The sequence below is a fragment of the Hypomesus nipponensis genome, chromosome 4, assembly GCF_054491055.1.
Source record: "Hypomesus nipponensis isolate SF chromosome 4, ASM5449105v1, whole genome shotgun sequence".
NCBI lineage: Eukaryota > Metazoa > Chordata > Actinopteri > Osmeriformes > Osmeridae > Hypomesus > Hypomesus nipponensis.
Window position 1 is genome coordinate 6,889,205 of NC_140364.1, and position 24,796 is coordinate 6,914,000.

The following is a 24,796-nucleotide window of genomic DNA, read 5'->3' on the forward strand; positions in this document are numbered from 1 at the left end:
CCTGTACACACACACACACACGCAAAAAAAAAAAAAACATGAATACCAAGATAAGCAAAATCATTTCAACATTTTTGCCCGGTGGCTATGACCACACTGATTAATTTTCCATTTGACTCTATTTAAACGGATGTATTCCGTTTAGTTATGCTGATCCAGCTTATTTTGCGATTCAATATTGGTGTTTCAGTGTAATATGTGTAACTAGCGCGCTGTAATTAATTTCCTATGTGACGAAACATGCTTCGCTTCCTAAAGATAATCGTCGCAGAAAGTTATTTCCCTTCTGTTGACCTACTGCACCGTACGCAACACGGAGGATCCGGACGATTCACACCAACCCATTTACAACCATTAGACACGCCACGCTGCCTACCACCACCTAGGACCACATGCTGCGCTATGGTATTCAAAAGCACACAGATGAACGCCGGCCAATGAGTAGGTGGACGTAGAACATCGAGAAACAGACTAGACGTCGGGTTTTGACGTTGACGGTGCTTTGTGGGCGATGCGCGCGCGTGTCCACTCACTGTCCTCCTCAGTTTGGAAGGTGACCTCGCGACTCTCCTTCTTGCCCTCGGGGTTGGCCAGCGCCAGGCGCACGTGCACGGCCCGGAAGGGCGGCAGGTCCCGCAGGGTGAAGTGGGAGGTGTTGCGCTCCACCGACAGGCACTCGCGCACCGTGGCGTTGTTCCCTCCGCCGCCCCCTGCTGGCGTGGAGTAGCGGTAGCACAGGGACACCGAGTAGGTGTGGCAGCGGGTCAGGTTGTAGCCCAGGGGCTCCCACTGCAGGGCCAGCTGACGGGGCTGGATCTCCGTGGAGGTCAGGCCCCGCAGCGCACGCATGGGCTCTGTGGGGAGAGAGAGAGAGAGAGAGAGAGAGAGAGAGAGAGAGAGAGAGAGAGAGAGAGAGAGAGAGAGAGAGAGAGAGAGAGAGAGACAGAGAGAGAGAGAGAGAGAGAGAGAGACAGAGAGAGCGGGGAAGAGAGAGAGAACAAAAAAACAGCAGCGTTGATGTGAAGCACCCTTTCTGGAACGGGACTAAAGCTCGTTACAGACGAAGGGGGCAGAGGCCCCCTAGGAGAACACGTCAGCGTCATCGCTTCCCTCGTCGCTTAAGTAAGTCACCGCCGAGCAAACGGTGCACGGCCGACCTTGTGACGTAAGCTGGAATCAGCTGATTACTCCTGTCACGTGTGAAGCACATCCCCACCTCCCTGTCATGCAGATGTCCAACCTCCAGAGCGCAGGGTTATTCCTGTCGACCCCTGGTGGGAAACAGGCTGGCGATGAGACATGAGAGGAGCAAAGGGACCCCTCAGCCCGGCACGCCAGACAGCGGCGCGGAGAGGAAAGACTGGAGACAGCGGGACGTGTAAACGTTGTGTTCATTCAATCTCTGGGTTTGAATGTGTGCCTGTGTGTATCGTATGCTTGTGTGTATCATATGCTTGTGTGTGTCGTATGCTTGTGTGTGTGTGTGTCTCGGGTTCTCCCCTCAGGCAGGGTGTGAGCCCGTCTGCTACTGCAGCTACGAAGGCTGCCAGAGATCCCGTTGCTCATCCTCATCAGAAGACCACAGCAGACATGCCCAACACACACACACACAAGAGCCACCCTGCAGCTTGCCCAGAGAGGCGCAGTCATCCTGATTTGACAGAAGGGACGGGCCACAAGAAGGGGAGGGATGGATGAGGGCAGTGTGTAAGTGTGTGTGTGTGTGTGTGTGTGTGTGACTGTGACTACAATTAGTTTTGAGCCCTGCTGGCTCCGACTCCTCTCCTCTCCACAGTGAACCTGCGTGTCAGCGAGCAGATCAAGCAGCCAGCCTCGCTGCCCCGTGACCAGCCTAGAAGTCACTCACCAGCCCAATCAGAGCTCTGGAGCCCCTGGCTTCAGGGTCACTACTGGTGGGGGGCGGAGTGGGGGGAAGGATGTACTCATCTCTGAGTCACGGTGGTGGGTTAAGAGGGATCACGCAAGCAGACGGATTGCAACTCATGCACGGCCGTCAGTCCCGCCCACAGACCCGCTCCGGTGTACGTCACGCGGCCGACCAGACGACCGCGAATCCCCGCGGCGCTGCTCGCGGCGTGATCAGTCGTGCACAGTCTCATTCGCACCCCAACCCCCACCCCCCCCCCCCCTTTCGCAGGCGACGTTACTTTTCCGGCTGCTTCGCGGGGAGAACGTGGTAGAACATCTCCCCTTGCCAGAGCACACCTACTCTTTACATCAAAGGAAGGAGATGAATCCCGGCCCCTCGCTGTGCGCCAGTCATGCACACAGCACACAGGACCCCAGGAAACAGACACCGTCTGACGAGCATGGCTCTGTCTCTGCCACGACAGGGGGAAAAGGAATCGAGTTTGCACACCAAGCAGGGAGGGGACCCGCAGCCTCGCATCTGGGCGTGGGGAGCGGCCAGAGTGTGTGTGTGTGTGTGTGTGTGTGTGTGTAGGGGGGTGGGCTTGGTGACAGAGGGGGGTTCAAAGATTGTGACAGCTGACAGGGCTCGTGTGGTCGTACCTGACAGAGTCAGGCAGTCTGTTCCATTCACAAACATGGACGGGAGATGGGTGTGTGGGGAGAGGGGTGTGTGTGTGTGTGTGTTTGTGTGTCTGTGTGAGGAGGAGAGGGTAAGTGAAGCTGCTAGACATGGACATCTGCGCTGCAGATTCCTCTTGAAAGGTAGGTACTTACGTGTCAGAATCAACAGGCTTTCAAGGGATGGAGGCGCTGCAGAGTAGCTTTCAAACGGACACAGCGAGTTGATGAGCCCTCTCCCTCCCCGCCCCGCCCCTCCCCGCCCCGCCCCGCCCCGCCCCCCTCACCTGCACACTTTGTCCTGCTGATCAGGGGGGGCCCAGGCGCCCCCGTGCCCCCCTCCCCTGGCCTGGTGAGCAGCACGCTGATGCGGTACTCCGTGTCCGGCTCCAGGTGCCACACCTTATAGGTCAGCGAGCCCACGCCGTGGGTCTCAGTCCAAGGCGATTGGCTGGCGCGGTACTCGATCTCTCGGCGGATCACGGGCCCGTCCCCAACGATGGAGTTGGTGTTGAGCTGGATGATGAGGTAGGTGGGGCCAGCACGGAGCAGCTGCGGGGGGGCGATGGGCGTCGGGGGCACTGGCAAGGGGGCACGCAGAGGGCACGGGGTTAAACCACGGCTAACAAGAAGGCTCTCTAAAAGGGTGGACTCATTCGCTTCTTTTTCCTTCAGTGATTGGCTGTTTTGTTTTTTGTGGTTGGTTTACCTGAGAGATAAGACGAGTAAAAGCTCATCATTGAGGACGTTATCAGTTGAGTTCTCACGGCCTTTTGTTATGGACTTGTTTACTTGTGCGACAAATTAAAACACATTGCACAGTGAGTTTACATTTGGATGAGCTGAGTCGAACACTTCTTTCTGCCCACAGAGTACTCTGAGACACGTCTGCCCACAGAGCACTCTGAGACACGTCTGCCCCCAGAGCACTCTGAGACACGTCTGCCCACAGAGCACTCTGAGACACGTCTGCCCACAGAGTACTCTGAGACACGTCTGCCCACAGAGCACTCTGAGACACATCTGCCCACAGAGTACTCTGAGACACGTCTGCCCACAGAGCACTCTGAGACATGTCTGCCCACAGAGTACTCTGAGACACGTCTGCCCACAGAGCACTCTGAGACACGTCTGCCCACAGAGCACTCTGAGACACATCTGCCCACAGAGCACTCTGAGACACGTCTGCCCACAGAGTACTCTGAGACATGTCTGCCCACAGAGCACTCTGAGACACGTCTGCCCACAGAGCACTCTGAGACACGTCTGCCCACAGAGCACTCTGAGACACAAGGCTTCACAACAAAAGCCCAGTCAAGGACTGCATGTCGCCCTTTGGTTTGAAATTTCGAATGATCCCTTTGAATAAGCTCCAAGCATTGACTAAAAAAATAAAGAGAAATCTTTTAATCACGTCAGACTCTGCACAGAGAGAGGCACTTGAAAGGAACAGAGACTTAATTCTGACCGTAACGAAGCAGAATAAAGGCTTATTTGCATGAATAATTGCATGAGTAATTCCGCCCTTTCAGCAGAGAATAGACCTCTGATTGAGTAATATGACCCTAATCAACTAAGGTTTGTGAAACACGTGTGGAAGAAGATAATTAGCACACATTTAACTGGGTAGGTTTACGGAACAGAAACACATACATACAATCTGACTTCCACTTACCTGGTATGGAGAAAACACTCATTGCATATTGCATATCTGTTTCTGCAGCGTTTGTGTCAGGAGGACTGAATTAGCACATATTTATATTGCATGCAGGTGTGTGTATGTTTGTGGGTGATTGCACATAAACAAAATCAATTATTGAGATTTTGAGCAAGTACAATATGTGGGCTTTGCACACAAGAGGCAGAGCTGTTTTGTAAAGAGAACATATGGATGAAGTATCCCAGTTGCAAACCCTGTACATGTTTCTGTGTGTGTGTGTGTGCGTGTGCGCGCGGGCATTTGCGAGGGAAGCGGTGTTTATGTTTTAGTACAAGAAGTTGTACAGTAGTCAAGTGGGGGCTGGATTACTGGTTTGTATAGTGTCATGGCAGGGTAATATGTGGGAGTTGAACCCGTTTGCTATGGTGAACATATGGAGTGGTTGTTTGGTGTGTGTTGGGGTGGGGTGGGGAGTGTTCCCCTGTAGGAGCGAGCGAGGTAACCCTCCCCTACCTCGAACGATCAGCTCGCCAAAGTTGGAGACGGCGGAGCCGCGAGTGGACTGGGTGACGCAGCGGTACAAGTCCTGCTCGCCGCGCTCCGCCTCCACCTGGAAGGTCGCCATCAGCCGCTTGTGGCTCAGCCGCACCACCGAGGACGCCATCACCAGAGCACCATTGCGGCGCTGACACACACGACACACACACACACACACACACACACACAGAGAGACAATAGAACAGTGGTCAAGCTAACTGACCTGCAGTCAGGTAAACACAATGAAATCGGAATATCTGCCAGGCGTAAGTTGCGCGATTGTACTTGTGTACCGATGTGTGAGAGAGAAAGAGACACAAAGACAAAGATGGGAGCAATGAGGCGTGTAGGTGTAGAGGAAGGGAAATATAATGAATACATTATAAATGTCATTGCAAAAAAACAGTTGGCGTTGTGTCACAGGTGACAGAGGCCACCCAGCAGGTGTTCCCACTGACAAAAAGTGCTGGATGTCAACTCCTCATTGCTATCTGCGCTAATGTGCCACGGCTGACAACCGCCACAAGGTGTACAAGAGGAAATGTGAAATTGGACAGCTAGCCAAGTTCAGATGTTCCTTGTGCGAGCTACATGCCGCTAGCTCTTGGAAAAGCAAGGTATCATGTAGCTGTTTCTGTTTGACTCTCTTTCTAGTCAAACATAAGTGGATTTGACATCCGGATGTTGTTTTAGCATGATTTAAAGAAGAGAGCAGATTTCATAAATGCTCTGTATGGATAATGCATCATAAAGCCAGAGATTATTGCCTCCAAAAGTGTTATTTTATTTCCACGACGAAATGAACCGACTTCAGTTTCAATGTGATTGTGCATTGTCCGTCAATAATGTTTGACTCGATTTCCTTTACTCTCTTTTTTGGCTCTTTGAATCCACTGACATTTATATGGCAAACAGACAATCCCATAAACTGACAGGCAAAGTAAATACATCCCTAAATTGGCCTCACTGCCAATAAGACCCATATTCTGGAATAATTATGCATTTCTGTGATAATGAATTCCACTCCCAATTGAAAACAAACATGTTGACGTTGTCTGAGATCTAAACAGTATCCGGAATAGAACCCTGTGATGGAGGACAAAAGACGCCAAGGAAATAACACTAATTGAATGAGAAACCTTATGCAAACAATTTGTTTGGACTATCTAAACAGGGGAGCGCGAGGAGAAATAAATCACATGAGTCCAGGGAGATCTCTGCCAAGGAGATCAAAGAGAATCCAGCAATTAGCAGGCTCACAGAACACAAAACAGCTACGATCAAACACACCCCTGCACAACAAATGGAGAGACAGAAGGCAATAACGGCTTAGAAATCTTCATTTCCGCTGCTCCAAATGCTCAATATCAATCAGCAAATAAGGTTATGAGTAAACACGAATACAAGTAGGAGTTAGGTGGACATGGTCCCTTGGCCCTGACAATGTGCTGTGCTGGCAGACCATTCAGATAATCACCCAGACCAACATTATGGGCACTAGACTAATGTCTGAGAAGTGCTCACTTCTGAAAACACAGTTTTCACACAAAGGTTTTGACACCTCTCGCGCGCTCGTGAGCGTAAAAGAGAGTAGGTCAAATGTCAAGGTTTTGAACGCCTCTAGATGCGGGGGCTGCACAAGGCTTCAATAAAGAAGAAGAGAAGTGCAAACTGAGAAAAACACAGGGGACAAAGCAGCCAGCCATACCACCATCTCATTTGCACAGAACCTTCTCTCGGCTTCTAACATCTCGAAAGCACTTAGATGTGGAAGCTACAAGGACAGGGAAAATGTAGAGGCATACACAGTTGGATTTCTGAGGACTAATATTAGATTTCAATTCACCACAGAGAAGATAGAACTGTTTATGTGTGTATGAAAGGCTTTTATACAGATGACAAGGCAGCGTGTCAGCATGCAAATCAAAACAAAGACACATTCATTTTGTAAGCCTTCCAAAGGCCCTTCCATGTCAAGGCTCAGGAATAGAAGCTCATTATGATATGCCCTAAGGCAATCCTACATTCATATATCATCCTCATATTCCTTTCCTCTTCTGATCTCGCTCACCTCCAGCAGGAAGGGCTCCTCCTCGCCAGTCTTGCCCGTCGCGACACACTGGAAGGTGGCATTCTGCCCGGCGTTCACCTCCACGTCACCCAGCCGAGAGAAGTGGGGCACCTTGTCTGTGGAGAGGACCGACAAGCACACACACACACGGTGACTACTGCATGTCTGCGTCAGCTCGTCATCATCCATACAGCACTGCACATATATACAGGCAACACACACACGCGGAAACACACCCGTGAACGCATGCACGCACACACACACACACACACAAAGATGCCCTTGTGCTCTGGGCAGCTTTGCTTACCCTTCAACCTTAACAACAGCACAAACATAAGGCAAATACTTTAATTTGCCCAAATACAGTACGGTGTGAGCCAACTTATGCTTTCAAGAACTCAAGCACAACCTAACTGGATCCGTACTGCGCTCTACCCCTGCCTAATCACAGCATTTACCTCAGGATTAACCACAGGAATGGAATTTTAGAACAGAATAAAATGCTGTGCAAGAGGAAGAGGGGCTTAGTAAAAGGAACATCTGGAGTATTTGTAATTACCTCAAGAAAATGGGGGAAAGCGACTACTGTAGAGAGGATGAGACGATCCCCCAGTTGTCAGCACATCACAGCATGACTGAACCAAAGTATTACCATCCAATAATCTGCTCTGAGTGACAATATCACAGTAGTTGCATTGTACAGAGGGTTGGAGTTTAGTCATTTAAAAGTGTAAATATATACTGTAAAAAAAAAGAATCCCTGAAATGATCCTTGAAATGTGTCAATCCCCACCTTACGTCACTTCTGCTTCAACATGTTGGTACTTGAGCAGTAAACTTAGTCACAATCCTTTTTTCTGCACCGAGCTGTTCAGTTGTGAGTCATGTAACGGCATGTTTCAGTCTGCGTCTCAAGAGAGTGGTTCTGTATGAACAACAGTACAATGCAGGACGTGCCACTCTGGAACGGTTGCATTTGACACAACAAGGAATTCACACAATGATTAAGGCAGTCAACTGCAACGTTAGGGCTTCGTTCAATATGGAGATCCCAGTCACGTAAAACACAGCTTTGTAACGTCTGCCGACTGTGACTGAGGGCTGGTGTCTGTCTGATGGCACGTGACTGAGGGCTGGTGTCTGTCTGATGGCACGTGACTGAGGGCTGGTGTCTGTCTGATGGCACGTGACTGAGAGCTGGTGTCTGTCTGATGGCACGTGACTGAGGGCTGGTGTCTGTCTGATGGCACGTGACTGAGGGCTGGTGTCTGTCTGATGGCACGTGACTGAGGGCTGGTGTCTGTCTGATGGCACGTGACTGAGGGCTGGTGTCTGTCTGATGGCACGTGACTGAGTCCTTCCACCTGTGTTGGAGGGAGCCACAGACACATCTGTCCTCTCTCCCTCCGCACACCTGACACCCCAATAACGAGTCTCCATGGAAACGGACATCTGGCAACGACTGGGATGATAGAGATGGCCTCTCTGTCCCCACCCCCTCCCGCCCCCCCGGCCTCCTTTTTGTTCCTCTCCTTCTTTCTCTGCCTTCTCTTCTGCTCCCCCCCCCCCCCCCCCCCCAGTGAGCACGGACAGGGAGCAGACTGTCTTCTAATTGATTTCTGCAGGTGGCTGTCATGCCCCAGACTTGTCTTTTGTGTTTCATGCAGAATCCATATTGTTTAAGTCCCCATTACCCATTAACATGAAACACACACAGAACTGTGATCAGTCAGTTTCCTGCATAATTGTGGCCCATCTGTTAAGTTGTAGCTGTCATTTGGGTATTTAACACTACTTATGCTAAAGGAACTTTTAAATGGGCAGAGAATTCGTTTGATTCTGAAACAAGTTTGGAATAAAGATTTTGACTGGAGGAAGTGTGGGATATGTGCTCCACATGAGGCAGGCAGCACTTGATCTCTGAAAGTGTGTGTGTTTTTGAGAAAGTGTGTGTGTGTGTGTGTGTGTGAAAGAGACAGAGTATATATATAAGACACATTTGAGTGTGTGATGTTTGAGAGAGTCTATGTGTGTGTGTGTTTGAGGTAAAAGAATTGTGTGTGTGGAAGAAACGAGACTGATAGATATCCTGCATATTTGAGTGTGTGGTGTTTGAGAGTGTCTATGCGTGTCGTGTGGTCGTGTGTGTGTGTGCGCGTATGCGCATTAGAGAAAAGTAGCACGGAAGCCCCTGGCAGGCACTGCAGCTCCTAATGAGAGTGCTGATTATTTAATGGAGACGGCAGGGGCCCAAGTGCTGCCATCTGCACCAGGGCCAAGAGGAGCCCCAGTCCCATGCAGGGGGGCCCCAACTATACCACAGCACCCAGCAACCCATCCCTAGTCACCATGGAAACCATATGTCCACTCCTCAATTTGTGGTTACACAGTCTAAATGCTAAAAGTTGGAAATGAGCTTGACTGAGAGAAAAACATTCCAATTGAAAAGTGAGGGAAAAAAGAAAGCCTGCTTGTTTTAGAGAGGTTTATGAGGGTTTCAATGGGAGTTTTCCTTCGAGGGCTCTGGCTTCTGAATGATTTATTAGGGTCTGGCTATTTTTAAGAGGCTGTAAAAGCTCTCCCAGTTTCATGAGCTCATAAACGCCCTCCATTACCATTCATTAACATTTTCCCGCAGTTCCGATCCTCAAACAGGGTTATAATCTCACTGAGCGCCAGCATGGGGGCTCAAGACGCGCCGAATCCGTTTGTCTACGGGCATCACTGATCTCCACCACTAGCCACTGTCAGCAGAGTCAAAACTATCTGGGGTCGTCCTATCTGTCACAGTTCCCAACTGAGCTAATAGGCTTGCGGACTGCAGCTGGGACTTGGAGGGAGAGGGTGAGGTAGAGACAGGGAGGGAGGCAGGTCACAGACGGACGGAGGGAGGGGGGATAAGTATATAAAAGGAAATTCCACCGCCCCCCAAAAAATCTTGCTATGATGTGGCATTAAAGTGTGGCTCCTCTTATGGCTGGATGGAGTGAAATCACGAGGTGAAAAAAAAATGTGCTTGGTCGCCCGTAACTGCACATTAGCTTTGAGAGAGCGGCACAGGGAATCCGTGAGTGCCGCCATCAAGAGGAAAGGTCAGAGCGACAAAAGGACTCCACCGCTGTGCCCACGCACCTCCTGGAGATGCCGGGCTCCACACTGACGGGAGCCCGCCAGCCTCACAGTGTGCTCTTCCTCAGCAGCTTTGGAGAACACATGGCCTCTCCCCTTCTCCGACCAGCCCGCTGGGCTCTGTCCGGGGGTTCCGCGCCCCCTCCGCCCCCCCTCGCCCCTGGTGGAGAGCGAGACTCCCCGCTCCCCGTAAAGGTCAGCGGTGAAGTGGTGCAGGAGGAGCAGGATGTGGAGGAGGAGCAGGGCTACTTACAGCAGGGGTAGTTCAGCAGCAGGATGTCGTCCAGAGCGATGTAGCCCCGACGCTCAGCCGAGACGGTCGCCTCAAAGACGATCTGTGGTGAGACAATGGAAAGGTGACTCAGACAGGCAGGGTTTGGACAGAGGCTGCATGAAAAAGGCAGACAGACAGGCGGGTAGGCAGGCAGGCAGACTAGGCGACAATTAGACAGGCTAGCAGACAGGCGACATACACAGACATACAGAAAGGCAGACAGACAGACAAACAGTAAGAAATACAGGCAGACTTAATCGGTAAACTCGATCAAAGCTCTTTCTTCTTTGAATACCCCAGGTCTTCACCACAGTAGTGGAAGCCTGTTTGAAGCGCACCAGTAAGGCTGGATCCCGTCTCATCTCACACGTTGCTTCATCTCTGTCCTCCTCTGCCTCCCTACTCTCTAGAACACTCACTGCTCCGTATGAAGAGAACCCACAGGAGTCCTTGAACACAGCCCAAATATCTGTGCTCACTCATCCAAATGAGTCTGCCTCATGCAGAGCACCAAAGTGAATCAGCATCCCTCCCGCGGAGCACCCTAGTAAATCTGGATCTCACTACTCTTGTTACATGAAAACTGACCCATATCGTCAACACTTTTCAGCCTTCAACTTAACAAATGGAGGATTTAGTTCCACTGTGTTCGCAGCGAGTAACCAAAGTTTTGACCTACAGTAAGATTACTGGTGTATGTGCAGCGTATGAGTGTGTGTGTGTGTGTGTATGTGTGTGTGTGTGTGTGAGTGCGTGTGCGTGTGTGTGAGTGTGAGTGTGTGTGCCCGCTCTCCTTCGCCCACCCACCCTGTGAGATATCTGTGAGTGACCACTGGACAGTCAAAATCCACTATCATGCGCTCAGGCAAGCGCTGCATCTCAGTGTTGACAATACATCAGGCTGTAAGTGCTCAAGGCAAGATCGATTGCTCACAAGGTCTCCCCAGATGGATACAGGCCCAGGCTTTCTATCTTGTAATTTATTTTTATTTTTAATTCTTATGTGAGGCCATTAGAGGCATCCAGACGATTAACTTCTCAATTCATCACACAACCGACATCCTGACCAGAATCGATTCACTCAGCTCTGCATCTTGACCCTCTCCTCGTTAGAGCCCTGTGCATCTTCCCTCACTCAGATAAACTGTTTGTGTGTGTGTGTGTGTGTGTGTGTGTGTGTGTGTCTGTGTGTGTGTGTGTGTGTGTGAATGTGTGGGTGGGAAGTCTTGTTTATGTATTTGTAGAGACAGAAACAAAGCAAGACAAAGTATAAAGTCTAGCCTTCTGTGTTCACACATTGAGGCATCTAATCTAAAAACCTCTTTCATAGTACAATGAACCAGAACATGATCTGCATGTTCTACATGTCAGAAACATTCATACTAAACCTCTTTCACAGGTTATTTGCTGTTATGCTCCAGGCAAGACCCTTTTGGCAAACAATGGATTGTTGCATTTAGGTAGAAGTGGGAACATTTCACTTGCTTTTTGTAAGCATTGTGTAGGGACTCCAAGAAAATATATCTGGAAAAATACGTTCCTTTAGTTGCATTCACTAGTGCACAATAAACAAAACCTGACCGGAATTCTTTACCAGGTGTCTGTTTCTGGTATTCTGTTCAATTCACCCCTCGACCCACATGGCCTACAATGATCTGTAACCGTGTGAGCCCCTTCAAACCTGCATCCAACCAGTGTTACATCCGTGTTGTTCTGTGGGAGTGAAAGTGAGAGTGGGAGAAAGCAGAGGCCCATGCGGCAGCGTAGCTTCTGATTTCGGCAGTCACGGTGGGCCCCGATAGCATCTTTAATATTTTATAGCAAGCAACCTCCCCCTCCCACCCCCACTCCCTCATCTCCAATACCCATCCCAGAAAAAAAGAACAAAATCAATTGCAGCACAGAAACTGGGGGATTCTTCAAACGAAAATATTGGCAGTTCAAGGTGATGTCAGTCTTCCTTCCTCTCTCGGTCTGCCCCCTCTCCCTTCAGCAACAAGACGAGCAAACTAAACCAACATGAAACTGTAGGATGCAAACGCGGCAGAGGTGGAAATCTAAAGCTTGGCTTATTGAAACGAGAAGACTGCTGTCTCTCAGCCCGTTAGCCCATTTCACCAGCACAGAGTAGGGAAAGGAATATAGGAATAAACATGAGAAAACAAGATCACATAGAATGTGCCGTCAGGTGCAGACCACTGGAAGGAGACAAGAAAAGCTAGTGGAGGAGGGATTTATTTTTGGATAAAAAAATAAATAATCTTTGTGTATTTGAACATGTGTCCTCTGCCTCATCTTCCATTTGTCTAATAAAATGCAATGATGCAGAAAAGATGATGTCCTAAAGTTTAGCCTACACGGACATAATGTTCCCTGCTCCCACAAAGTAAAAACATAAAACCAACAGTGTCTGTCTAGCTGGCGTTAAAGGGATTGTAATAAAAATGAGGATTTGCACAGTAATTAATATTTCTGGCTACTGGTTTTCACGAGGGCACAGAAGGAGTTACTTACGCCTGAACGGGAATGATAAAGCGTTCAGTTTTAAACATGGACACTATCGATCTCGTCAGACAGTTTAATTATTTTAACAACTTCCAGTCATTTGCAAAAATGTATTGAGCAAAAACTGATGCAATGTTCTGTTCATTGATCTGTTTTGTTAATAAAGTGGAATGAGGCAGACACTATTGATTGATATTGGCTCTGGAGCGGTACAACTCTGTAAATCTATGACCTGTGATACTGCGGTCAGGTCAAACAAGATCATACCTAAATGCTGCTGTATGGGTGGTAGAAGCACAAGTGGAAAAAGACATCATGAGATAAACAGAGGCCGAGAGGAAGGGCAAAATGATGCTAAAGGGGAGAGGAAAAGAATCTGAGAGAAGAAATAATGAGGAGAGCAAGAAGCAAGGGTAGTCTGCCTGTTATCCACATCCCATTTTCTCCATCTCCTAAACCCCAAACTGTGCCAATTTTGCAGAGGCTACATTGCAACCAGATCCTATGCATATTTACATCTTTGAAAGGAAAGCAAGCTTTTGTCATTTCAGTTCGATGGACAGCAGTGTCACGAGCAGACCTATTTAGTGGGCCAACTATTTACACCATTCTAATGGAGGATCTTAGATATTAAAAACCCTTACCTAAGCCTTATGGTACTTCTCCTGACAAAATATGTTACTGCCAAATATTTAAAAGGCTGAAACTGTTCACTTACTGCAGATATAGAAGCCGTGTGATATAGATAATTAACACTCAGTTAAAAGTCTTATCAGTCCTTAAGCGTGTTATGGTTCTATGAAGAAACACCATTGTGGATAAGGTCCTTTCTATCGCTCTGCCTACTTCAATACCTCAGATCCTTCTCCAGTGCTTTGTTAACTCCCCAGGGGACCAACGGATTTACATCTGAACTCCCTCCCTCCATCTCTCTCTCTCTCTCTCTCTCTCTCTCTCTCTCTCTCTCTCTCTCTCTCTCTCTCTCTCTCTCTCTCTCTCTCTCTCTCTCTCTCTCTCTCTCTCTAACTGTCTTTCTCTGTCTCTCTCTCTGTCTAACTGTCTTTCTCTGTTGTGCGGTTGCTGCCGCTCTCCCTCTGTGCTCACCCTGTCCTGTCTGTCCCTGGCCTCTCCTCGGGCCCCGAGGGGCCTGATCAGATTGCCGGGCCCGATGGACAGTGATCCTTATCTGTGGGATGGGATGAGCGCTGGGCTTTGAGCCATAATAGTGAGTGGTGGAGTGAGAGGGAGCACAGTGAAGATAGAGCGAGGGGGCGCGGGAAAGAGAGATAGAGGGGTAAAGAGTGAGAGAGAGAGGTAGATAAAGGGAGAGAGAGAGAGACTGAAGAGAATATGGCAGAGGGATCCGCAGAGCCCCGCCTTAGGGCTCTTGTCCCCCTTCACTATGTAGTCACACAGGCCCTTCAGGGCAGGATTTAAGCTCATCGTTCCTCCTCTCTGATGCAGCTTCTCCCTCTCTTCTTCTCACTCATCTGTTCAGCGTAACGGTGCCTGCCTCATTACCTGAGCCAATCCCGTCCACCTACAGTACACGGGACAAACAGAGCAGAACTGTCCCCGCGTCTGTCTTGTCTGGCCGTCGGGAGAGAGAGAGAGAGAGAGAGAGAGAGAGAGAGAGAGAGAGAGAGAGAGAGAGAGAGAGAGAGAGAGAGAGAGAGAGAGAGAGAGAGAGGAACACAGGCCCGTCTTCATTTTCACTTCCACAACACCCCGGCAGCTTCAACACGCACCGTCCGGGTGGTGAGTTACAGCGCTAATGCATTTCTCTTCCGTTGACCCCAATTGGCGAGCTTTGTATCCGATATCGCATTTCAGCCCCGTGTCAAATCCCCCCCTCCCCTCCACCCCCCCACTCCGCTGTCCCGGAGTGTTCGCGCCCCCGCACCTCCCGCTCCCGCCCACCCGCCCTCCATCCTTCCTTCCTCTTCCGTCTTTTCCTCCGCTCGGGAGAGAGCGGTATAGTGGGCGGAGGCTGACACCTTGGATATTGCCGCAGAGCGAGGGGAGGAAGGATCCTGTCTCGGGATGAGGCGGGCCGCTTCGCCAGAGGCTTCGGGGGAGATGCAGGGCCTGAGGATGCTGAAGAGCAGGCCGTCCTCATTGATCCGCGTGGCCCTCTAATCTCATTAACTGCCTCTTGATTTATTGAGATGGGCCCAGAGAGGACCAAGGTTACAGAAGCAAACGTGCACACCCCCTCCCTGCACACACACACACCGTGAGGGTCACATGGAATTGAGGTCAATTGACTGTTCAGCAGAGCCACACTCCCACAATCCCTTACACCAGCCATCGGCTTCTCATTAAGTGGCTGTTTTTGGAGGAGGGGGTGTGGGGAACCGGATAAAAGACAGGAAAAATGCCTTGGTATAAATCATGGTCGATAATGAGGTGAGGCTAGGCTGCGTTCCCCCTTGTCAAAGACCTACAGGCAACACAATAGAGATAATAACACACCATCAAACCAACGCCCGCAAAACAAAGAGATATTGATTACCATCTCGCCCCTTTGCTCAATGAACCCATAAATACACATAGGAAGCGAGCGCCATAAACAAAACAGCGCAATTATAATGCCACCGAGTCACTATGATGTATCGAGGCACGTAGTCCTGCACCACAACATCGTGACATTCGTGCTGTAAACAACAGACTTGGAGCGTGCGCGCTAGCGCTCACCTGGTATTCGCTGGGCCAGAACGTGCTGATAGCTAGCTCCACCTGATGCCACTGGCGGCCGTGGGAACCGGACACGTTCCACACGGCACTTCCCCTCGGACCGCCGTTGACCCGGATGTAGACCTGCAGGTCCCCGGGGCTGTGTCCGTCGCGGCTGTACAGGAAGTAGCTGAACTGGATGCAGTGTGTGTCGTTCTCGCTGAGAGGCCGCAGCAGCAGGTGCCCGCGCTGCCCCGCGGCATGCTGGGAGGAGTTGACCATCATGAAGGACCCTGGGGAAGAGAGAGGAGAGAGCTCTTTAGCATGCAGCTCCTTTTTAATCAGCTCCCTTCGTGGAAAGCGATTCATTGACAAACATCACACAAAACGGGTATGTTTCTGTTCAGATAGTGAAATAGCAAACTATAATGTTATTGTTTTGAACCATGAATAAACTGTGTATTCATGCAATCAAGGATGCAATTGGCCTCTGCGTCGTTTCGAGAGTATCAGGCAGTAAATATATACGATATATGTGGCCTGTTTTGCCCAAATCCAGGTGTGTAGTCTGAGTCGGGGACTCGCCCTTCCTCTGCGAGGCTGACTGACGATGCCCTCCCCCTCCTCCCCGTCCCCCAGACCTCCCCCTGCTAAAAGCCCTGCCACATGAGGGGAGTGAGGCCCTCCGTTAGACACCAGTTCACAGAGCACGGAGGCTCTCTCATCCCCGCTGCCCAGAGGGCCGCACCTCACCACGAGACAAAGTCAAAGCGGCGAGTCCAAACACACAGCCACCACACAGAGGGGGTTTGCCTTTGGCAGCCTCCTTCCCAACTCTCCACACCCCGGCAGAGGGAAAAGAAGGAGGGGGAGAAGCTCACGAGGCCTTGTTTATGAAGCTGGATTAAATACAGTAGTCAGGAGGGAGTTCCTTAGTATCATTGCTAATCTTTCGAATGCCCTAATCATGGTTACATGCTTAAAGTATTGGATTCCATCATATCTACACCTGAAATTCCTTAAGTGCTTCGCGGCTATCGGCTTTGATGGAGCTCGCCTCAATGAGAAATCAGGGCATGATGGCTACGAATAGTAATTTAATGGATGCTTGATATGCATTTAGTAGGTTATGCATCATCGTTCAGTTACAGTACCGAAATCAAGCAAACCTTTTGACATACATTTTGAGAAGGTCCTTTAATCACTTTGACACAGTTATGGCAACCAAGACATCTGGACACGCTCGCACATAGTGACACACACGCGCGCGCGCACACCACACACCGACTCTCCTCCACAAACACAGAGGCAGGCGCACAGGTGGGCACGGGTCCAAGTCTCTCTGACCTTCCTCTTGCTTGGCGGGTAAAGTGATTAAGATAGTCCAGTGCCTCGGGGACTTTATCTTAGCACTCGCTCTCGGTAGCGAGATGTGTCATAGTCACCAGGCCGAGCGGACCCCGGTGACCCAAGCATGGCTCCAGACGGGCTGAGAATCCAGCCCAGTTCTGTCCTCTGTGTAACACTCACCTTCACCGTGAGCATGAAACCCCCACAAACAAATGAGTGTAACGCGTTAGCAGGTAGCACGTTTAATCCTTTTCATTACGCGTGTATAAAAGCACTCCCGTGGGTAAACAATGTCTAATTGGCTTTTCTAATTTTAGACTTTGACAGAGTTGGAGATACGTCATTGCAGAGATCTTAGTATTTATCAAGCTTTTCACTTAAAAAGAGAAGTCTTTTTGAAAGGTTTTGATTTGTCTCAGTTTAGTTTGTGGTAATACACAGACATACTCAAAAGCTTAGCAGTTTTGTTTTGCGTTTAAGATTGAACGATTGGAAAAGTGTTAGAAATGAGAATTTGTGGAAGTTGAGACTTTGCGACCCAGAATAAGTTAAGGACATTCTCTCAATATGACAGTTACAACCCAGCTAGGACATAACTTAGAAGAATCTGGCATTTAGAGAACGTTAAACTCTGCAGTATGTCACAAACTGACTCTTCCTCCAGTGTCCCTACATCCCTCTCCACACTGACCCTAGCCTGGACACAGCCCCACACTGCCAGACATACCCTCTGATAACGAGCCACCCTCTCCTGGGAGAGAACAGCGCTCTTCTCAGAAAACATTGATTTTCTACTTCCTTCCCTGCCCCCGCCCAGAGCCGGGCAGGGGGAGCCTCGCCCCGCTGGCCCCGGCCACTGCAGCTCCGACACGGGGAGGCCCTAAGGGGCACAGGGGCTAAATTGCTTTTCTCCAGCTCCGAGCGTCTGGACCCCCTCTTGCTGTCGCAGCCTCGGTTCCTGGCCTCTGGACGGGGGGAGGGTGGGAGGGTGGGAGGGAGGGAGGGAGGGAGGGAGGGAGGGAAGGAGGGAGGGAGGGAGGGAGGGAGGGAGGGAGGGAGGGAGGGAGGGAGGGAGGGAGGGAGGGAGGGAGGGAGGGAGGGAGGGAGGGAGGGAGGGAGGGAGGGAGGGAGGGAGGGAGGGAGGGAGGGAGAGTTTTAAGCAACCAGCCGTGTGAGCACTTTCACTTGACTTAATTTCAGAGTGAGGGAATCAAGCATACTCATCTGCCAATTGTTGAATAATGGGACAAAGTATAGAGGGAACATGGGTCAGAATAACTATGTTATTAACTAATTCTGATAGACCCTGAGCCATATTTAGAAATCAAATAAAAAATGCTGTTATCTGAGGTAAATAGCATTAAGTAAACAGATTCAGCCTGCCTTTAGTTAGATTGTTTGCAGAAGCCCCTAGTGGCTGGGGAAAGAAATAGGTAAAGACATGATCATATCAACCAATTATTTGTTTGTAAACATTCGGGATGCGCGCGCAATGTGGTTGCAGAAAACATGGAAAGGATAGGCCACATGGATTATACAAATAGTTAGATTTAAAAAGACCAAAAAGGTCAAGGAGGACAGCCTTAAAGAGAGAAAGCGATTACCCATCGATCTGTCGCATCAGAATTTTTATTTGGGTCTTGAAAGTCTTGAAATTTGAGTGAGAATGTCGCCCCGTACAGACCGTATAGTCGAGCGGCAACCATGTCTTCACGTCATGTTACAAAGTTCATAATTTTACAGTTGTACAGTGATTTCTACATCTAAAAAGTCGAGCAGGGTAGCTTTTAAGAGATTTCTGGATTTCTGCTTTTAGCCAGCTGGTCTGATTATTTTTCTGATTTGTTTAAACTGGGAATCTGAGTGAGACTGTGTCCCCGTACCACTGTTTTGACATTAGCCTCAGTCAGACTGTCTCACTGGCAGTGTGCACAATGTTGTATTTCACTCCATTTTACAACAGAAACGTCAGGGAGGACTGCCTAATGTAGATACGAGCCTGATGAAGATAGCCAGCATCTCCGATTTCTTTAACCGATTCTGTCTCATTCGTCATTTGCCTGAGAAAGCGACCCCCGTTAGCCAGGCTAGTTCTGCCCAATCACTTGGTCAGGCTATATAAGGGTATCGGGGTCAAGTGACTTTTGTGCATAGACAAGTAAAACGTAAATGTATTTGTCCAAAGGCCAAGAGCCTCAAAAAGTTAATATCAAGCCCTGCAATCCAGTGTCCAGAGATATATGATGACCTGATTGACACCCCCAAGTGTAATAGACCGGGGAGAAGTTCGTCTTTTGCAACCGACATGCGCAGTTGAGCCTGCTTGACAGTTGTGTGACGTAGGGTGATAATTGCTCTTTAGGAAGTGGAATTGCCATATTCAATTAATGGAGACTTCAAATAGGAGGAAATGAGGTATTCTACTGAAGGTGAGCTAAAGGATGTATATAAAAATTGTACAGATATGAATGAAATCCTTCATCCACAGGAGATTGATTGAGTCAGGTTGATTAATCCATTAATTAAGACTTCAGTGATAAGAATATTATGAAATTGCTTTGGATAACCTTTGCTATCATATCCTTGAGGACACATGCACACACACACACACACACACACACACGCACACGCATACACACACACACACACACAGATACACACACAGATACATATACAACTTAGAGTGAAAATTTCCGCCGCTGAAAAATTCTCCATAAATCCATAGAAGCTGATAAAGCCACCATCTATTTCCCCTGTGACCCTGCCAAGGACGAGGGAACATGCATTAGGAGATTAGGGGACGGCCTCAGCCCTGCTGCATTCATATCAGAGACGAGGGGGGGACCCAGTGTCAGAGGCTGGCCTGCCTTTATCACACTTACAGCAGCAAAAAAAAGTGGGAAGAGGAGACAAGAGAGAACGAGATAGGGAAGTGTAGGGGAGAGAGACAGAGAGAGAGAGAGAGAGAGAGAGAGAGAGTGTGAGAGAGAGAGAGAGAGAGTGTGTGAGAGAGAGAGAGAGAGAGAGAGAGAGAGAGAGAGAGAGAGAGAGAGAGAGAGAAGGTGAGAGATGAAAGGCATGAGAAAGGAAAAAGACGAAGAGAAGGAGAGGTAAAAAGAGAAACAGAGAGGGAGGAGAACAGAGGAAGAGAGAGAGAGAGAGAGAGAGAGAGAGAGAGAGAGAGAGAGAGAGAGAGAGAGAGAGAGGCACGACAGAGAGAGCGGTAGAGTGAGAGACCAGGAAGGGAGATAGAAAGGGCCTTTATCTTTACGTAGTTCTCCACCATTTCTCTTTGGTTTTTCCGCCTCCGCTCCCATCAATAACTCTTTGTATAACTGAGGCGGTCGTATTCTACATTCAGACAGGACCATCTCTCAAGCAAAAAGTCACACACAACATGATGCATTTTAATCAAAGCATTATATCAACACATTTATATTTTCCTCCACACGGAGTGCTCAACTCCTTTGTTTATTATACACGCGCGTCAAATTGTCTTCGATTATTGTGAGCACGTTGTCTATTTTCTCAGACTGAGGGCCATTCGGAAAAGGTCAACCCAGAATTTCAATTGAGAAATTTGAGTTTGATTCAGCATTTCATGTCTGTTTGGGTTTTCACAGTCAACCCCGGAGCTGTGTTCACCTCAGAGGGTGTTTGAAGGGCGTCACTGGTCGATGGGGAGCAGCCTTGATCGGTCACGCTGTTTTTTGTTTGTCTTTGTATCTGGCTTGTTGTCTGTAATCTGCAGGGCTGGCTGCAACTCCAGTCCTGCACTTGTTTGCTGAAGCCCAAAGCCAATGCAGATTTTGCCATTTACTAAGTGACACAGTGCTTGTGCCGGGCAAATGGGAAATGTGCTAACCAACACCAGCTGGTCATGAATGCAGCAAAGCTTCCAGCTAACCTCCCCACAAACAAGCAGAGTCTGTTTTGCACCCGGTCTTGCAGCTAACACAGTCCCAGGTGAGAGTCAAAACCCCTCAGACGACCTGGAGTTGATTCAGAGCACACGACATCATTACCAGGCTTGACGGAACACTGGGTGCTGGAACAGTGGTTCTATATCACAGAAGTAACATTTGAGTGCCTGCATGTGGAAAATCTAGACTTATGAAATATCACAAATTCTGCACATACTGTAATGTACAGTCTACCTGCTACAGTAGATTTTTGATGTAATGCTTAAGAGATCTTTACCGATATACACATACACACAATCATACACAATAGAATGCACTCCAATCTAACACAGACTTTTTAGCCTGTTAAAGGTATCCAACCGAATGTCATCGAAAACATATACCCACAATTATAAACTCAGACCCCCGGTGACAGAGAAATGAGTGGATGTGATGTGAGTGGAGCCTGTCTCAGGATGCTGTCTTCCCATGCTGCACAAATCAATAGTGCATTACCAGCCACACAGCCACAGAGTGTGGGCTGACAAGCCAATAATCCCTCCAACTACTCCCCACATCCACCCTGGCATCTTGATATCACACACACACACTTTCAAACACACACACCCACGTACACACACACACACACACTTTCAAACACACACACATACACACGTACACACACACACGCACACTTTAAAACACACACCCATGTACACACACACACACACACTTTCAAACACGCTCACACACACATACACGCCCTTCTCCACTACACTCTCCTCTCCCATTCCCTTTGACTTGAAGTCTGTGATCTACTATTTGTTTCATCTCTGTACCTCACAGCCTTTGTGGAAGCCTGCTCCCCACGTTCTCTCCTTCCCTGCCTCTCCGTTTACTCCCATCCCCCACACACATCCATACCCCCGCCCCTCATATCTTCTCCAGTCATTTCTCAACCGGAGCATATCCTTGCCAACCCCTTGGGACATCCTGGTTTATAACAGGTGTCAGTGAGATCTGGGTGGGCTCTGTGCTCGCTGTTACAGGACTCTACGATACAGTCATGAACTGTATGCTGCCTGTTATATCCGTCTTCACACCCTTTGTTCACCAGATTATATTTTGTGGAATGTCCTCTGTTTCAATTACATTCACAAACAGTTAAGAATATGGTGTTGGTGTCTATGGAGATGTTATAGACGCACATCGAACATTCACAACACTATCAACCTAAAGTTGATTCATGGGCATTTTGGTAACATAGTTGCTGTTCTACTTAGGGAGTCCTTGTTTGCTACCAGTTGATGTATACAGTGGTAGTGCGGAAGTCAAATTTCAGAGACTTTCTATTGGCAGACAAGCAAAAACAGTTTGAGACACGACTACTGCTGGCAACTGCTGACTCCTCGTGAGTCCAAAAATGCCCTATCTCTCACTTCAGAGCAAGGACACTGAATGGGACACAGTCAGCAAGTAGAAAGAAAAAAAAATCTGATTGAAACACAAATCCTTTGAAAATAATACATCATCTATTTTGAAGACACTGTGTTTGGAAAAGAAAAGTATCTCCATTATATCCTTGAAATCATCCGTCTTTGATATTCCTTAATGGATGTGCTTCCTCGGATAAGATTGCGAGGCAACATGACAATGATAACAGTCTGTGTAAAGACAAGAGGAACTGGAGACAGTTGAATCATATAAAACCAGGGTCTATTTCTATCACAGCTGGGACGGAATCATCTCAACATGGGTATGATGAGATGGGCAGGAAATAGGACACCAACACTGCTGTAAGGGCATGGTCCATTACGCTGTACTACCTGAAGACATAAACTCAGGTAGGGTGACCAGAGGAGCAGTAGGAGGAAGAGGAGGAAGAGGAGGGAGGTCGATAAAAACAAGGACTACGGTGTACACAGACCGGTTTGTTCTCTCTCTTTATCTCTTGTTTCTCTTCCTCGGTTTCTCTTGCCTTGGATATGGCTTATAGTAACTCCCCCTCTTCCCAGAAGCCATCTCTGCTACAGATAAGCCCATTTCCTGGCTCCTTTTGCCCTGCTCTGACAGGGAAGAGAGGAGAGAGAGGAGCAGCCCGCAGAACCAGTTCTGAAAGTCAGATCCTCATCAGTGGTCCGGTGAGGGGGCCAGTATCTGGACTGAGAAGAGAGTGGAGAGTGTAGAGGGGTCAGGGAGAGCTTCTGTCCAGGTATCAGGTCTGCCAAGTTGGACCAGGGCCCAGTGTAGCAACCCGGTCCACCCCCCCCCAACTCCACCAGCACCACATCCATCCACCTGCGGTAGGATGGTGGGCACGATAAGGCCCTATCAGTCACAGACGTGCTGAGGGCCAGGGGGCGGATGTGGAGAGTGGAGTTTATCTGCAGGAGAGAGCGGCCCATCTGGTCCAGATCCCCTTCAGGCTACACACACCACACACGTGTACACACAGATGCTTTGACCACAACACCCCCAACCCATCTAGCCTTCAGCCACCTCTTCTTTTAAAAGACAACGACCTCTGACCCCAAAACAAGCCAAAAACACGATAGGGGTTTCTGATGTTTGGGCTGAATGGGAAACACAGGCTGTAAGGTCACTCTCTCTAAACTTGGCGGGTTTTCAACTTGAGAGTGTTTTTGGCAATGGTTGAATTCTTCACATATCTATTTCATCCATGTACTGTACCCCCGGCCTCTTCTCTGAGAGACATCAGATTTAAACTTGTATTCAACACACGCAAGTCTGTAGCTAAGTTTGTGCATTAGAGGGCACACTAATGCTGCCCCTCAGTGCCCCCTCAGGGTAACCACACAACAAAAGCCCTGTGCGCCCCTAATTCCATGCCCAAACAAATGGCACGCTATTGCATTTTTCAAAAAGCAGGGTGGTTTAAATTTTAAATGGGCTACTGACAAGGGGACCTGCATCTGATCTAAGCCAATCAAATCCCCTTTGAGAGTACAGACCAACGGCTAAAGGAGCCTCACTCAGTGCAGTGCGCTTTTTAAACCGGCCTCGCTATGCGCTGATTGGCCCTCACGGCCACAAAAGCACCCAATGGGCAGGCTGTGAGATTTTTTCGAAAGTCCAAACAAAACAGGCGTTCCTTTGATTCATTTGTCTTCTCAGACACACTAAAACCGACGCTCATTCAAAAGTCATCACTCTGGCAGACACAAAAGAGAAAAGGTTTCTTATCCCAGCAGGCTCTATTCAGATTTCCCAGGGCACCAGTCCTAACGGCACACACAGCGTCTACCAACGGAAACTTCCCAAAAATCGAAATCTGCATTATAAGCAGAACCTCTGAACTATAGTACCCTATTCTCTCTGTTAAGGGGGGGGGGAGTGTCTGGTAGGTGAAATGAATGTATCTGGGTTGAGAACATGGATGGATCGGTGTAGTGGCCGATCCATTTTCTGACCAATCATCAGCAGGTGCAACAGCAACAAGACCCAGGTGGTCAGTCAAACCCTGAAGCTGGGCTCCAGTGAACATTTATTAGAGGTGCGCTGGATGCCTACCGAGAGGCCAGACCGGTATTGTCTTGTGAAGACAAACCTAATGACCTGAGGCCAGGAGCATAGCTCAAGGTCATGTAGCGTGTTGAAAAGCACGTTCTACATTGTACTGCAGATGCAAACAAGATTTTTTTTTTAAACACAGCCTTCCCTTCATTTAAAATTGCAGCCTCTAAAGATATGCCGCATGCAAGCCTGCGCTCACAGTAACATTCTACAGATCCTACCGACTCTGTATCCTGAATTCACTCTGTGAGAGCTTGGGGTAGCAGGGAGAGGAGTTTCTCTGGACATTTACCAGAGAAGTGGGAGTATTAATTCAGGTTGACTGCTGCAGAAAAACAAACTACAGGGGTGTCTGCGAGCAGACGTCTGGTCGGGCTAATTTCATTTGTCTTCCCTGTGTGTTCGCCTGCCCCCCCCAAGCGGTGGACCAGAGATGAACTGAGCACCAACGGCTCTCCTAGCCCAGCTACGAAATGCCACGCTGACAACAACAGCAGCGCCACTGACAGTGGCCGTGATGGCCCCCATACAGAGCTGCAGAGAGGGTGTGTCACAACCATGTGTGTGTGCCGGGCGGAGAGGGGTGGGGGAGTTTGTCTTTGTTTGCC

General features: G+C 49.0%; 1 protein-coding gene across 1 annotated transcript in view; it reads right to left on the minus strand.

The window, feature by feature from the left end:
• The window catches only part of ptprua (protein tyrosine phosphatase receptor type Ua), a 98,379-nt gene that overhangs the window by 30,941 nt on the left and 42,642 nt on the right, over nt 1-24,796 (minus strand). Inside the window, exons 3-8 of the mRNA XM_084696056.1 lie at nt 15,424-15,695; nt 10,201-10,282; nt 6,819-6,934; nt 4,724-4,895; nt 2,838-3,131; nt 534-854 (exon numbers count right to left, since the gene is read on the minus strand). Coding sequence (XP_084552182.1) covers nt 534-854; nt 2,838-3,131; nt 4,724-4,895; nt 6,819-6,934; nt 10,201-10,282; nt 15,424-15,695 — 1,257 coding nt within the window. The remainder of the gene's footprint in view (nt 1-533; nt 855-2,837; nt 3,132-4,723; nt 4,896-6,818; nt 6,935-10,200; nt 10,283-15,423; nt 15,696-24,796) is intronic.